The sequence below is a fragment of the Python bivittatus genome, unplaced genomic scaffold (genome assembly GCF_059951505.1).
Source record: "Python bivittatus isolate LINGU-HERP-01145 unplaced genomic scaffold, Pbiv_v1 ctg000980_np1212, whole genome shotgun sequence".
In the NCBI taxonomy this organism is placed as follows: Eukaryota; Metazoa; Chordata; class Lepidosauria; order Squamata; family Pythonidae; genus Python; species Python bivittatus.
The window spans coordinates 57965637-57982465 of record NW_028277125.1 but is presented as its reverse complement, the minus strand read 5'-3'; the positions used below and the strand labels follow the sequence as shown (position 1 = coordinate 57982465).

At 37.1% G+C, this 16829-nt stretch overlaps 1 protein-coding gene across 6 annotated transcripts in view; it reads left to right on the top strand.

Moving 5' to 3' along the window:
- The window catches only part of FGFR2 (fibroblast growth factor receptor 2), a 120446-nt gene that overhangs the window by 15959 nt on the left and 87658 nt on the right, over window positions 1-16829 (top strand). For 2 of the 6 annotated variants that reach the window (XM_015888811.3, XM_015888810.3), the window contains exons 3-4: window positions 13401-13664; window positions 15268-15342. The exons of 1 other annotated variant lie outside the window; for it this stretch is intronic. In XM_015888811.3, coding sequence (XP_015744297.1) covers window positions 13401-13664; window positions 15268-15342 — 339 coding nt within the window. Of the gene's footprint in view, window positions 1-13397; window positions 13665-15267; window positions 15343-16829 lie in introns of all 6 variants that reach the window. 3 more of the 6 variants (XM_088132187.1, XM_088132186.1, XM_007432551.4) reach the window with 2 other exon arrangements.

The following is a 16829-nucleotide window of genomic DNA, read 5'->3' as shown; positions in this document are numbered from 1 at the left end:
TAATTTTTAGGTCACCAGTTCATTTGATGCTATGTTATACTATGATGTTTAACAAGCTACCTGTAGTTGAACCGTAGAGGTTCAATAATAGAGAAGAATGTGGCAGGCACATTGTTGTAAGCATTATGTTTTCTCAGCTCAAAGTGCAGATGGCAAGACCCTAGTATTGATTCTTTCCACAACTATAAAATACAATATGTTCTAGTTCTTTGGTTCAGGCTATAATATTAGTAATTTCTGCAACTTTTCCTACTCAGTTCTGAGGTCCAGTATTTTCTAAAATGATTAAAGGATTTGGACAGGAACCTGAAGACTCAGGACCAAATATCCACTCAGTCAGCTGATGGTCACTATTCTCAAACCAAACACTCATAGTGTTGTTCTAGAGGATAAAATGTGGAGAACTTTCCATGTACATAAAAAAAAAAAAAGGTGTGTGTGTAAATTCAACAAACTAGCAAACAAATATGGTACTTATTTACTGATTTAAATTGTAGGACAAAAGCAAGGGATTCTTAATAAAATCCAGTCAGGGTTTTCTCCCCTACCCACTTTTCCACTCTTGTAGTTTATCATGCCCTTCCCTGTAGCTTCGTCATGTATATTTTTCTTCTATTGTACACTTCTGACATACACAGGCATATTTTAAATAGAAAGTTGGCTAGCATAGCCACTGAACTAAGGCCTAATATTACTATCTGGGGATAGAATAGAGGCCAAGAGATTCCATTTCCTTGTTTCTCTCTTGTGTGGAGCATTGTTCTTTCTGAACCTACATTTTTGAATTTATGGATTTCTGTATTAGATGTGATCAATGTTGATCAGATCACAGAGGCTAAATTTTAATTTTTGGCAGGTTTATGATTAGGAAAATCATCTTGTAGTGCCTCCCCCCCGCCACCCCCAGGAAATCTGAGCTACAGTTGCCTTTTTCTTTTTTTTTTTTGTTAATTCTTGAACCACTATTCTCTATCAGTGTTATATGGTATAGATGGGATGCCTTGTGACTCAAGGAGAGCTTCTTAAATTTGATCCACATTCTTGCCATAGAGAGAAACCTAATGAAGTTACACCTTAATGACTGGAGGTTTTACTGAGCACCCAGGTTGAAAGGCAGCTGAGTTGAACTGAATAATTAGTTTATAGATATATTTGATAAATAGCAAGCTCACTGATGACCTTCCCTCACCCATGTTGTCTGTAGGGAAACCTGCTGAGCTAGTTAATTTGGTCTCTGGCATTTAGCTTCCTTTTCTCTTTACAGCTGATGTTCAGACAAATGGCCCCTAGGTTTTTAAATAATACAAACACTATTTTAAATTCTTTCATTTTGTTAAAATGTCATTTAAAATCCTCTCCCCAGGGACACCTTAAGCACTTAGATTTAAATTGAATATTGACTGTTTTCAAAGAGGTAATAGGTTTATGTACTCTGAACTAAAGCATCCAAAAGTTAATTGGCCATAATCCAGCATGTCTTGTTTTATGATGAATGCTATAGAAGTGCCCATGGGCAAAGAGTGGTTCTGAGTTGTTATATTGAGGAACCGAAACCAATTAGCCATATAATACATTATTTAAAGGGGATAGGCTTTAAAAGTAAATATTTTGAAAGATCTTCTTTCTGTAGAGATTGGAGATTCTTCACTAAATTGCAGGATTTGGGGGACCAGTTGTGTACTAGTTAGACACTATTACAATTTGAGCATTTGCCCCCCCATCCATTTTCACTTCCTTTTTTAATTGCTGAGATTTAATGATGATTACAGGAAATTAATTTCATTGACTCTTAATATCCAGAAGGAAATAAGTTGGTGACTGTCAGGGAGAGTTTAGCTAGAGGGAAACCTATTGAGTGACAGCTTCCCTGTTGAAGCTTGCCAATACTACCCATTTTTACAGCATCACCTAACAAACATTTTCTTCATTTAGATCTTTTAAATAACTCTTGCTATCTGTATCTCACAGGTTTAAAAATCAGGTTTTTTTAAAATTTAGAACTACTGTGAGTTTTATTTTTCTTATATTTTTGTATTTCTTAAAAAAAATTATGGTGTCAGGCTGTTTTTTAATCAATACTGCTTTTAAATTCTGTTGTCATAGGCCAGCCAATGAATCTAAAGTTGTGGAGCAGCAGACAAATGTAATTAAAGAACAAATTCTGGATAAAGTTTTCTTTGATTTTTTTTTTAATAGTTCAGTGATAGATGTTTGTGGAACACAGTGAAGGTCCTAAGTACCCACCCAGACATCTCTAGGCATGGCAGAAATAGAACCTGGCTGAAACCTAATAACATGACCAGGTAGTATATTTCAGGGGGTGGAACTCTAGTCCCCCCCCCCTCAATTTTCTCAGTTTTGGAATGTGGCAGAGGCCATTGTAGTGAGATCACTGAATTTGGGACCCCTTTATATGTGGGGGGTTGGGGGTTAATGGCAAAGTAAGTTGTTTAACTTAGTGGAGGCTTCACACTTCTATTTTTCACTTCTTCCCTCCCCCCCCACCCCACCTACCAACCCAACTACCTACCTACCTAGTATCAGTGATACAAGATTAGTAGATTTAGGGGTTGAAAATATGAATCTGAAAAATATAGCTTGTAGGACAGGGGTTGCTTGTAGAATTGTTAGACCATCATTCTCAACCTTTAGACATTACAGATATGTTGAACTATAGGTCTCTTAATTCCCAGCATCATTGTATCTGGTACCAAACGGTAGACCAATGGTATGATTCAGTATAAGGCAGTTTCCTATGTTCTTTTGTTAGGGGAAGATATTCCTAATCAGAAAGCATGACTCCTGTGTTTCCTAATATGATCTTTATCTTCTGGTAGCCACAAATAAAAATGAATACAAAACAGGTGTTTAGCCAAATTTAAGATTAGCTACATGGATATTCAAATCCTGCTTGTGGAGACAATAGATATGTCTAAATGACTTGTTGCTTTAAGAGAAGATGGAGTTATATAAAAAATAGGCCACAGACAGTTAAAATACTCCAGTAATTAGTGCAATATAACAATGTTTTCTGGACCCTGGTTTTCCAACTTCACTAGAAACATTTTAATCTCCTTCCATTTTTAATACTTCATTTAACTTCAAAGATGTTAAATCTTTCCTTAAAATAAACATTTTATTTGGAAGTGATTTTTGAAAAGAAAATACTCGGGTGATTTATGTATTGCTAATAGAATAAAATATCTGGGAAACTGCTGTTTTGAAAATGTTAGAGATTGTAGGCAATGTTTCTTTCTGATCTTGAAATGATGCCATGACACTATTTATGTGACCATAGAAAGGCATCCAACTTGTCCCGAAGCCAATTAATTAAAATGCTTCCTTGAACTTACATTGATGCAATGAACATTTCAGAATAGTAAAGGCCACAGTTCTATGTACACATACTTGGGAGTAAAAACATTTAACTTAAAGGGACTTCTGTCTGAGTAAATTAGCACTGAACTTCACTGTACCAGAATACACACAAACACAAACACATATATACATACATACGTATGTACGTACATAAATACAGGTTAGGTTTCCTTAGTGCAGAAGGACAGGTATGACTTATTTATTATTTATTAAATTATTATTAGAATTGTAAGATAAATTGTTTATTTTCATATCTAGCAATCAAATAAACTATTTATAGATTCAGTTTGGTATACTGAATCTACACAGTTTTGGAGCTAAAACTATCTTCATCTAACCATAACCAGCCAATTTCTTTTCTTGTAATAACTTGCAAGGCTTTAGATAAATTGAATGAAGGCTGCTTTTAACCTTGTGAAAATTCTCTGATTTGACTAAGGAACAAGCCTGAGCAATTTTAATGTATTCATCATACTGGAACTTGCTGCAGTGAATCAGATTTCTAGAAAAAATGTTTTCATATATGTTAAATAATATCTGTTTTGTAACTACCACCACCTGCCCTACCCTGTTGCTTAGGTTTTTAGCTTTCGCTCTGAGGGCTCTTCTGTTAACCATGGCTTGGAGATGCCCTACTAACTGTTTTTACAGGATATGTCTTATATACATTTTTGTCTCATCCACAGTCCACTATGGAAGCAGCCTAAATCTGTCCTTAGCTGTTCCAATTTTAAAGCAGCGTTTTCTGTATTCTCCTGACTCCAGTTTTGGTGTATGAATGATCTACAATGCTTTATTCACAATCTTCAGAGGCTGGCATCTGCCTGGCTCCCTTTGCTGGTTAAGGTTACTGTGGACATGCCTCTCCCCTTTGGTATCTAGGCCCTACGTGCCATGGCCATTTTGGCTTAGGCTGCAGGAGAAATTGGATTACAGAGGCATGTAATGCCTGACCCTGTGCTCTGCAAAGTGTCATTTGCTCATTAAGTGAGCTCTTTGTACGCACTGGTATGCAGGTCTTCTAGAAGACCCCTAGTTCTGTTATGAAACATGTGTTCAGAGATCTTTCAAAAGGCCTGTAGACTTGTCTGTTAAAAAAAAAAGGGGGAGGGTATTGCTAGTCAATTTAACTGGGAAATGATGTAGTGTGTGAGAGCTTCTTCTCATGTTGATAAAAGTGGTGTCAGTTATCAAAACAGTGACAGATGGAAGTTCCCCTCCTTCACAAGGGGGGGGGTATCTAGCCCTCTTCAGTGAAAGATCAGGAGGAAACAGACAGGTTTTGCTGCCTTAAAACTCTTTAGGTGTCTCTTTTGAAATAGAGGAATTGCTGGAATTTCTGTGTTGTCTTGTATTCTGATATATACTGTTCATCAGAGCTTGTTCCATGATTTAACTGTGGGGAAGGAAGTCTGACATACTGCTGGTTCTGTCCCAAATTAATGTATTAGACATTTTCTTCAGCATTTACTGATTTTTGAGGTTTGGCAGCTTAGGTTAAATTGACAAGAATTCTCCTAGTTTCCCCTTCTAGTTCAGGTGACAGAAAGATGGATAAACCTATCTACTAATTTTCTGGAAGACAGTCAATGAGCTGGAGGACAGATGAGGATGAATGGGAGGGAGGTCTCTCAACACACTATGCACACTTTCTCCTGCTTCATTCTCCGTCCTTCTGTCCCACCAACTTGTTCTGCATTTGGACACAGGTTTACTTCCAGTGTTGAGAGATACAGGTAGTCCCTGGGTTAAGAATGTCTGGTTTAAAGGTGACCCATAATTAAGAACGGAGACTATTGTAGCAAAATTCAAGTTAAATATAGAATGATTCGAGTTAAATACACAACGGTTCGAGTTCATTACACAATGCTACTCATATAGTATTATACAATAATATTGTTCTGGCTTACATACAAATTCGATTTAAGGACAGACCTTGGGAACGGAGCTCCTTCTTAAACTGGGGACTACCTGTAGCCCAAATGACAAGTTGCTTCTAGAGTGTTTTAAAGTGGGCCCTTACTTGCATTACTGAAGATCTCTTTTATATTAGGATTTGAACTGTGTTATTTCATTTCTGCTAAGAAAAATCAGCTATCATATAATTTAACAATCACCCCTGTTTATATAGCACTTGTGAATACCCCAAACATTGGATGGCATAAGTAGGCCTTTCAGAGTGTAGCTGGAGAGTCAAGTGGAAGGACATAGCTATCTTGCCCGTCTGTCTAAGGCAGTGTTTCTCATCCTCAGCAACTTTAAGATGTGTGGACTTCAACTCCCAGAATTCCCCAGCCAGCATGGCTGGCTGAGGCATCCTACAAGTTGAAGTCCACACATCTTAAAGTTGCTGAGGTTGAGAAGCACTGGTCTAAGGGTTCATGACAGAGAAGGATTGTATAATAACAGTTGCAGCCTTCTTATTCAAAACTGAGATGACCAGTATGCGAAGGGTTACATCTTATTTTTTTAACATCACAAACCTCAGCTGGAATGGTTATGTCAGTATACAAACCAGTTCACACCATCCCTAATTATGTAATTTCTGCATTGGCAATGTATAGTGAAATCCAGATGCTACTGTGGTGATATAAATCTATTCTATTCTACATTCTATATTTCTATAGAAAAACCCAGCATATTGTTCAGAGCCAACATAGTGTGGTAGTTAACACAAGTGGTCTAAGTCCAGTGAGATGCATCGTCAAGTTCACCTTTACCTTTGGAAATTTACTAGGGGGCACTGGGCAAGTAATTCAATCCACTTCACAGGCTTATAGTTACATAAAATTATTGAAGGAGGGGGTTGCTAGGAATGCTCTTTTCAGCTCTTGGAGAAAAGAAGATATGTAAATCAATCAATCAAACAAACAAGCAAGCAAGTAGCAGGTGGCAGCAGCTGAAAGCCTTCTCGAGGTTCAGAAGCTAAGCAGGGGCAGGCCTGATTGTTGAAAAGAAACCTGATTTCTGAACTGCACCCTGTAACACTGTAGCCTTTCCCTCTCTCTGATATAGTATGTGACTTCACCATGCTGAACCATGGAGCTCAACCATAGGGTAGAAATCTCTATTCTAAATCTCTACTCTATTCAGGGTAGTTCAGTATGCATGTAACTACTTCCATACTGTTGCCAAGAAAATTGTATGGATATATTTAGATAGTCACCATGAGTTGAACTTGACTCAGGGACATCATCACACTACCTCTAGTGTGGAAATGTTCCCTCTGGCAACAAATTCCATAAATTAACTACACGCTGGATAATTAAATCCTTCCTTTTGTTTGTCTGGAATCTCCTGCCAAGAAGTTTCATTGGATAATCATGCATTCTGGCATTGGGACTAAAATTTGTCCACATCATGCAGAGTTTCATCCACCTCAGACATTTCTTCCTTGGCAATATATATGGGGCCCTGCGTCTGGGCCTATTTTATTTGTACTGTTGCCCAGATTAGACAGCAAGGCACCCACATGCAACCTGTGCAGTCACATCACAATACAGGGTGACATGTTTTTATTGTATCCTTTCCTTCTCTCTGATATATGACTTGGCCGTGCTGAACTATGGAGCAAAATGCATAGGATACAAATCTCTATTCAGAGTAGGGCAACATGTTTGGTGGATGGCATGTCCACCAAGTCTTGCTTTCTGGTTCGGTAGACCATGGTTTTTAAGGCATATGTTAACTTGAACCAGCTTGATCTGCTTCTTGGTTCACATTTACATCTTTCTCTTTTTACTATAAATGACTGTAGAAACCTTGAACACCTGAAATAAGGATACCAAAAGCATATATATATATATATATATATATATATATATATATATATATAATCACTATTAACAAAAGGGCTGGCTTTTATTTCTCATATTTGTGTTTCTAGATTTAGGAGGTCTTCTATCAGATGCTGGAAATTTAGCTCACTGTTTTAGATATAACATAACCAGAATCACAGTTAACGAAGTAGCATTTGTTTCCAAACTTTTAGTCCCTCTGTATGATGTTCTTGAGTTATTACATTTTCTTGTTTGTCTTTTATCTTTAACATTCCACAGGATATACATTTTATATTTTGTTGATGAGTTTAAGACTTTACATTTTTTTATCTTAAAAAAAAAAATTAAAAGTGGATGAAAGGCCAGCAGAAGAACTTCATGATAGATTTACAAAGTATTAGCAGAGCTGGAAAAGTTAATTGCACAAAAAGTCCCACGTATGGATAAGTTTTGAAGCGCTGTTCTTAATTTTACAACAATAATTAATAATACTCAAAGCAAGATTCAAAGCGAGCATATTATTTTGATCTGTGTCTTGTTAGCCTTGCGGTGATAATATTAGAAGAAAGAAATACTCAGATTTTTTTATTTTTAATAGCCATCCTAAAAGAAAAGCAGCAGCCGCCAGAAGTCTGATGGACCAAGAACTGTGTTGTTGTTGTGTCTACATCTTTTAAATGCTGTACTTGCAAGGATATATTTCTTGCCAGGGATTTTTAAAAGAAAATGAAGCAGCTACTGAGTTTTGCACTGCAAACCCGTGTCTGTCTTCCGAGTCCAATTGTACTTACGCCCAAGACAGTGTATAGAATTACAGCTTGAAACTGGATGTTGAATAAAATAGGGACCAAAAGTATTTATCTTATTGGAAATCTAGAAAGGGAAAAAAGGGCATGTTATTGCATATCTTACAAAATCCTATCCTCAAGAACATTCTTGTACCAGCTGCTCTATTTCCAAAACTTTCACAAAATCAAACAGGCCTTCTGCTTACATTTGTATTGTTACCATCCATCCATGGAATACTACAAAACAAATGCACGCACAAACCACAGAGGTTAAGTAAATGAAGGTTAAGTAAATAAATACCAGATTTTCTCCCTGCATATAGTAACGGCTCTCTTGTTTAATGGATGTATCCCTTTTTAATTTTATGCAAAGTGGGCTGCAAATCTCACTGATGCTGCTAATTCCTGAATAATGTAAGAGCAGGGCTAATTCCTGAATAATGTTTTGGAATTGGCATATGTATCCCACCTTGAGCTGATAAGTGTGAGAATAAGTTACACAATTTTGCAAGGTGAGCTAGTGATGTACTGACTTCCATGACAATGGTGCACTACCCCAGAATGGCACTGATGTGCGAAATATTCACATTGCCTGTCTAGCCCATACTAGCTCCCCATTTTAAATTTCTAATGATTCAGATGGAGCCCAAACTGACAGCAGCCCCAGTAATAGCACTGAACAAGCATCCTGCTTGCTGTAACTTTGTGAACTAGTACCTAAGGATTCTTGTGTTGTTATTCTTGAAATTTGCATCTTTTCCACTGTAAGCCTGAAGACGGTGCTTTTCCCCTTAGTTTCTCTCTACAAAAATATAATACAAGCCATAGGGGCATTTATGTAAGCTGTGAATGCATTAGATAATAGACCAGTAATGTTGGCTTAAAAAAATTAAAGAACTGTCCTTGGAACTGAACTAAGATTTTGAGCCAGAAAGCAGGCCTACAATTTTTTAAATTCAAATTTTGAAACTTAGTCCATAAGGATCAAATCTGTATTGTGGGGTGGAAATCCCATTTCATTGTTCTGTTCCCAGAGCAGGGAAAAAAATGAGCTGAAACAGTTGTAAGAGGTAGGGCTTTTTGCTCGTGAGACCTTCCTATATTTTCCAGGGGACCAGTAAAGTGGAAGTGATCTCCATTTTTGCTTATCCTCTTGAATAATGTGAAATGTGAAAACTGGGAGTGCATTCAGATGATAGTAATCAAGTGGCAGCTTACTACAGTGTGAATCTTGACTCTTTGGAAAACTGGCTGTTTTCAGCTTACTATCAAGAGGTGAGAAAAACTATTACCGCGTGTCAGGATCTGGTCAGAAACATGGAGAGACAATGGAAAGTTTATACTCTTCATGCCTCTGGCAACGTATTACTGACGGCTTGTAAGTGGCTCTGTGGTAGAGAACAGGTGGTTTGTTCTAGGTCTGTCTCTGCTTCTTTGCAGTATTTTAACAAGTAATTGGAGGCACAGCAGGTTGGAAAGTCAATCTACGCTTTGTTGCTTAAGGGAAAAAAGAAAAAGATCAAGTCCAAAGTGACTTATTTGCTTAATGCAAAACGTAGATCATGAGAAGTGTCTCTGGGAATCCATGCATGTCACATGGATTGACATGGTCCCCTGCCAGTCCTCTCTTCTGGCTGGAAGACCTTATGGTTTTTGCTGGATAATGTACCACCTGGAAATATGAGGCAACCAGGTACTACAGAGCTGAGTTCATTGTTTTTGTGCTAGATTTCATGTAAGTATAAAAAAGTATGTTCTAGTTTGGCCCAAAGCATCTCAGAGGGAGATGGGTTAATTCTGTAGAGCGATATGGTTTCCAGGTTGCCTGGAACTCATAAGCACTTAAACCTGTAGGATTTTTCATGAAAGAAATGGGCAGGATAATGCTGCAATATCTCACCTGCTCTCTTTTTGCTTTGGGCACGCAGTCAAAAGCGGTGCTGAGAGAAGTTTTATAGGCAAGGTTTATAAAAAGTGACAGTCTTTAGCTGCTTCTAGGTTGGAATTTGGCAAAACCAACAGTTATGTCATGACTGTTCTTAATATTTTATGTTTCTCATGCTAAAACAATTATTCTTAATATTTCTAATGTTTAAGTGTAAGGGTTGATGCTTATACAGCCAACATGACATCATCATTCATGCACTGGAAGAAGGAATCAGGAAGCTTTGTAGAAACATAAGTCTTGCAGAAGTCAAAAAATGAAAATAGCACTAAAAAATAACTTTGTAATTCAAAACAAAACAAAGGGGTGGATGGGAAAATAGTCCAGTGAGGATTGGGAGGCAATGAAATGGAATATTCTTGAGGATGTTCTGGCTGGATGGAATAGAGAACAAAAACATTTTGCAGCGTAACTCCTTTTGCAAGTTCCGTTGTGCCTTTGTGTAATTCCAAGAAGACCTTTCCTTTTTAAAAATTCATTAGCATTTCTCCCCATTTATGATAACATTAACTTTTGACATCTCTCAAAAATGTTCAGTGGACACAATTCATTTTGGAAACCAGGGACTTCCCTGTTAACAAAGTCAGAGCCTCACCCCCTTTTTTGCATGTAACGGGAATAGGACTTTGTCCTCCCAATTATGCCTGTAAATTTTGCCGTTGCTGACCATTGCTGCCAAAATACTCTTACTTCATACCTAAACCAGCTTCATATTTATATTACATCATGCTTCCTAAATTCAAGAGAGCCTTATCTTTAGCTCGATTTAATGTTCTCTAAAAGTAGCAAAATTCTGTTACATTATGCTCAAGCTTTGCCCACAAATGGTTGCCAACAGTAATTGATGTTAGGGGTTAACTTTGCCTTGTTTGTTTTATTGAATGTATTTTTATTGGTCAGTGACCAAAATAAAGTTTCTGTCCATCTGCCTGCATGCCTCATCTCCATCTTTCATGCTACTGTTTTGATATACAAATGTAATCTCTTTAAAGTACATCTCCCTGGTTTGCTAACCAGGTTCATAAAGCACAGTTAGATTCTGAATGAAAATCCTTTCATTGGCATGAAATCACCGTTGATATTTAAATGTCACATAGAACTATGATTTAAAGAAATCTTAGAACTAGTTAATTTACAAAGCTCTGTAAATTGTTGATTAAAGCTAAAGGCAATCAACAGATGCATTGTTCCAAAGGTTATAAAGAATCATTGGTGTCCAGAGTGGGTGGAAGGGAAAGGGGAGGGGGGCAAATGAAGAAATTTGCATTGTGACATTGTGATATACCCTCCACTCCCTATGTATTCTCAGACAATGTCACAATGCAAGTACAAAAGGACAAAGCTTGTGTTGTGATGTTGCAATGGATATTTTGTGATTTTGGCATCATTAATGTTTGGACCGAATGCCTGTGTAAAGAATAGTATCAACTGTTTGGGAAAGTAAACTAGTCTTGCTTATTTTGAAATACCAGCAAATCTAAAACCAATCATGGGCTCTGGGCAATTTTTTAAAACCCTTTTTAACCTTTTACTGATATAAAGTATATAACAGAAAGCAGCCCATTTCCCATATGGATGTTTCCTTCCTTCCTTCCCTCCCGCCCTGTTAATGCAAAATGTCATCCTTATATAATAGATTGGTGGAATCCATAATTGCCTCTGCATGTTTGTTAACACAGTGTGTAAGTGTTCATTGAGGACTTTCTAGCCAAAGAATTTTGAGCTGTTGAAAATTCTGACACTCGTTTTTAAAAACCATATGTGGGAACTGTTAATCTTTGTATAGAAAGCTGATTTAGATTCTATTTGAGTACTTAGCAATATCAGCCACGATCTTATGGTGTGAAAGTGAAGAATTGCATTTCCTTAATGAGGCAAATGGTAGGAAAAGCTAAAAGGTGGAGTTTTTTTACTGTAGGAAAATAATTACTGTTTTCACCGTGCTAATTTATGGAGATTGTGGGTCAGGGTTAGCCACTATTCTTATGGGGTTGGACATTTATTATGTTCTTCCACATCATCTTTACACCTGCAGACAGTTTACGCTGTGTTATGTTTTATTTGTGATTGGTGAAAAGCGATGACTGCTACTTAGCCATTCAGATCAGTTATGCCATGAAGGAGAATAAAGATGAGTGAATTGGTTCTGCCCATCTCAGTGAACAGTGATAGTCCTCATCCAAGTTAGGGAGGCATCCAGTGATTTAGAGAACTGATTTCATGCACCTTGAATAGAGAAGGCTCCCCACTGTGAGCATTTGTCTTCAATTCATGATGAAGTTAGTGAGCCAACAGACTTATTCCTGCTTTCCCACATTGTGTTCTTTGGCTAACTGAATATGCTGCCGCGTAGGCTGGGAGTGTGCATTAGATTATTGAACAAAATAAACATATAGAATTAAATAATGTATAAGGCAACATTAAACCACCCAGAGTCCCCTATTGTGGGGGAGACGGGCGGTGGAGAAATCCAATAAATAAATAAAATAAAATAAAATAAATAAATATTTATTTATCGTCACTATTCTCAAAATTCTCACGGCATTAATGTTGCAGTGCTATAGTTTCCACTTAAAACAAGCCAAATCATGCATACAGAAGAATTGCAATGGTATGGCTCATACCTGTGACCCTAAGCATCTGGTAGAAGCCACAATGCCATTGTGTGCATGTTTCATGATGTCATTATGCAAATGATGTTATTTGTGCCCTTTGCAGAATTTGCATCAATTGTGTGATGATGTAATGATATGCATGGCATTGATTGTCCCACTCCACCCCATCTTCCTGCCTTCCCTGCAGACCCACATGCCTGTGAGATTCTATAGATGAAATCCATAGGTCATGCAGACTATAATGTAAGAGTCAAAGACAACTTATTCCCTTCACTTTAGGCTTGTATATTATCCACAACTGCTTCAAAAGGACTTGTAAGTGATTTTTTATATTGCTGTGTCATGCTACAGATCTCATAATCAATTAGGTACAGTACAGAGATCTATAGGAATAGATCTCATAACCAATTAGGCATAGAATCAAGAAAGCTGTTGTGCCTGTGTTCAGCATCAAGGAGTATCTTTAATTGAATGGCCAAGACACAGTGTCCTGTGGCACCTTAAATTACATTCTGAACCTTCTGTTACCAGGATTCTTGAGTGAGGAAGAGACTTCCTCTTCTCAGCATAGCCTCCTTCCCTGCCTTGTAATTGCCCTGTGCAACACTGAGATGTGTATCCACTTCCCTTTTGAATCTAATTTTACCCTTGTCCTCTTAGCTGCCAAGAAGAGCAACATGTCATCATGTCAGAGATAAAGCAGATATTATCAGTGTTTCTAGCTTTTCTCAATATTATTAAAGTGGCAGCTGAATGAAATTCATATTCTGATTATTTTAAAATCTGCACATGCTGTGATGAAGCAAGTTCCTTCATTGACAATTGTTGGACATTTTGTTTCCCACTTCTATTGTTTTCCTTTTCTTCTATGCCCACCTATATTCCACTTTAGCAGAGCCACCCACCAAATATCAAATCTCTCAACCTGATGTACGTTCTGTACTTCCGGGAGAAACTTTGAAATTGCACTGTCAAGGGAAAGGTGCCACCACGATCACTTGGACTAAAGATGGGAAACGTTTGGTATCCAATAATCGAACAGTCATTACTGGGGAAACCTTGTGGATTAAAGATACTACACCCAGAGATTCTGGCCTGTATGCTTGCACTGTGAGGGTTGCAGACAGTGAAACCCTCTACTTCATTATAAATGTCACAGGTAAGTTTGCTAAAAGACATCTTCTAATATATGCAAACAGCTAATCTAAATTAATTACCTATGGAGACACCATTTTACTCCAGAAAATATGCCAAGTAACATTCTGGTCATCTGTATTATTCTTTCATTTACCAATCTGACCAAGCGTTTTCAATCATTTGCTTGATGCCCTGTTTTGTACACCTTCCATGTGAAAATTAAATACAATAGGTGGTAACACAAGAGAGGGGATTTTCAATTGTCTTCTCCCAAGATGTTCATCTGGTGCCAATGATGCTTTTCTTATGTGCCAGGCCAAAAAAAAAAAAAAAAATCTTCTTCCCCCTCAACTTTTAAAGCTTTTTTATCTACTGGCATTTTTTTTATGGGTGTGGTTTTATGTAATTTTTAACTTCTCAAGCCAATCTGGCCTAACATCAGTTTTGATGAAGGATGGCAGCATAACTTATTTTAAATAAATAAAATGAAAAAGATATGACTTTAGTATAACAGTAAATTTAGAATGTTTCATTGACTTCTGAATTGCTGCCCACATATAAAGTATGAAATTACTGACTACTCTGGGAGATATAAGCAGCCTGTATGTATGTGTTCATTACTTAGCAGCTTGCTTGTATATATTAAAACTATAAAATCCTTCCAAAACGGTGCTTAAAATGTGTGCTAGTGTGTACACGGCATCACTTTGCAGAGCAACCATGACTCATTCCAGATGCACACCATTTCTGCGTGCACACTCAACAGTTTCTCTTTGCATGCAGAAATAGCCAGGAGCACATTTTCAAGCCTAAAAAATGACACAGCTGCCTTCATGATTCACAGGGAAGTGCTTCATAAGCATTCCTGTGTGTTTTGAGGCTCTTTTTTTTCCAAAAGGATTTCTACAGATCTGGTATATAAATTAGAAACTGGGAAACAGTGATTAATAGAGCTACCCTATATAATTCTACTCAGAATTATATTCAGTGGGGCTTACCCCAGGAAGGGTCATAAGCTTACAGCAGAAGAAAGCTGGATGTTTAAATCATTTAATGTTCCATTAACAAATAATGTAGGTGTATGTATATTATAGTAATAACACAAACTCTTTGAAATTATTCTTTTGCTTTTTCAGTAGTAGTAAAGCTACTTTACACTATTTTACACTCAATACATAGTAGGGCTATCATCTACTCCTTCAGACAAATGTATGTGTTTCTTAAGTCACAAATGCATTTTTATTTTGTTTGTTATAAAAAAAAGAATAAACAAGATAATATTTTATTTAAGATTTTGGTCCATGATCCAAGTGTATACAGTATGTACTTGGAGAGGACAGTAGTATATACTGGTGGATGTTCTGAAGCAGCAGAAACATTAGGACATAAGGCTGTTCTGCATACAAACATAGCTTCACTGACTTACAACCTGTATTATTATTATTATTTATTTATTATTATTATTATTATTATTATTATTATTATTAAATAAGACTTGCTATAGGCACTTTTCAGAAACATCTCTCCCAGATGTACTATTCTTAATATCCAGACTGCAGAAAAATACATGTTGGCTTCTAATACCTAGCACATGAATGATTTTTAAAATAATTTTTAAACTTCAGATGTTCTTTCATCTGGAGATGATGAAGATGACAACGATGCATCTGAGGATTTTGTGAATGACAGCAACCCGATCAGTAAGTAAATTCAGTAGTTAAAGCTGTTTAGAAGATCCATGTAGAAATATTTTGTTCTTGCTAACTTTTTCATTTTTGTATCCCAAACCCACTGATTGGAAGTCTATGAAGATGAAGTTTTGTTGTCATTTATTCCTTGGCTGTAAAATGCATGAGCTTTAATTAGCAATAGTTTATCCCTCTTATTTTAAAATATTTCTAATCTTTGTGGCATGGATATAAGGTAGTACAGTGGTACCTCGGGTCACGAGCGCTTCTGTTCACAACCAATTCGGGTCACGAACAGCTCCATTTGCAAAATTTTGCCTCCATTTGCGAACGCCGGATCGGGTGACGAACAGGATCCACGGCCATTTTCCCTCCCGTGACACGTGGTCATGGCTTCCTGTAGGGAGGGGGATTCTCCCTCCAAGCAATAACCGCCTCCCCACCCGCCTTTCTGTCCTCCACGCCAGAAGTCGCGTCGAGCAATGTTAGTGTTCTCTCTCTTCGTACTGTATTTTGTTTCATATTTTTGCGGTTTAAAAAAAAAAAAACATATGGTTCAGAACGGATTAACCGTAATTACATTGAACCTTATGGGGAAATTTGATTCGGGACGCGACCAAAATTGGGTCGCGACCAAATTCGGAGGGGTCAGAATGGATTAACCGTATTTATACTGAACCTTATGGGAAAATTTGATTCGGGTCGCGACCAGAGTCCCAGAACGAATTAAGTTTGTGAACTGAGGTACCACTGTATATTCTTCCCTGTTCATTTATGTCAATATGCACCAATCTCCTCTTTCTTCTTTTCTGATAATGTGACAGTGACTTGTAGTAAAAACAAACTAACTAACTAACAAACACCTTTAAGAGAGAATGTAATGATCTTATAAGGAAATATATCTTTCCTAATGATTTTATAGTCTAATGCCAAAAAGTATAGTGTGCAAGGTTGGCAGTTCAGACAGTGAGTGATTACCATATCAGTCAACACAGAATTGGGTCAAAAGAATTTGAAACTAAATATTACTATCAGTTTCTATTTTTAATATATCAGAAGGGGAAGTATGTAATAATCATAATCATATTGACTATATTTAATTGTAATTAAATGTAAATTTAAAAGGAATGAATCCAATTTAGTTTTAGTTCAGCTCCAGCCACTACTTTTTGGAGAATGGCCAAGGGATCTGAGTCCAGGGTTAAGTACGGTCATTTTCTTGGGGGGGGGGAAATCACACACCATTGTGCTAAATCATATATAACATTTGTTCTGTTACTTTAAACTGAGACAGAACTGTGGGTTCTGTGGGTATGTGTAAGTGCAAACATGCATAAGGTTAAATGTGCATGTGTGTATACATTTTACATATGAGTCATTTTGAATACTGGTTTTGAAAATATTTGTTACAGCGAATGTCAGTGTCACAGGTAGCTGTGTATACAGAATGTCAGTCTCTCTGTGTGTTTGTGTATATGAGTTGGTTCCTTACCTATGAG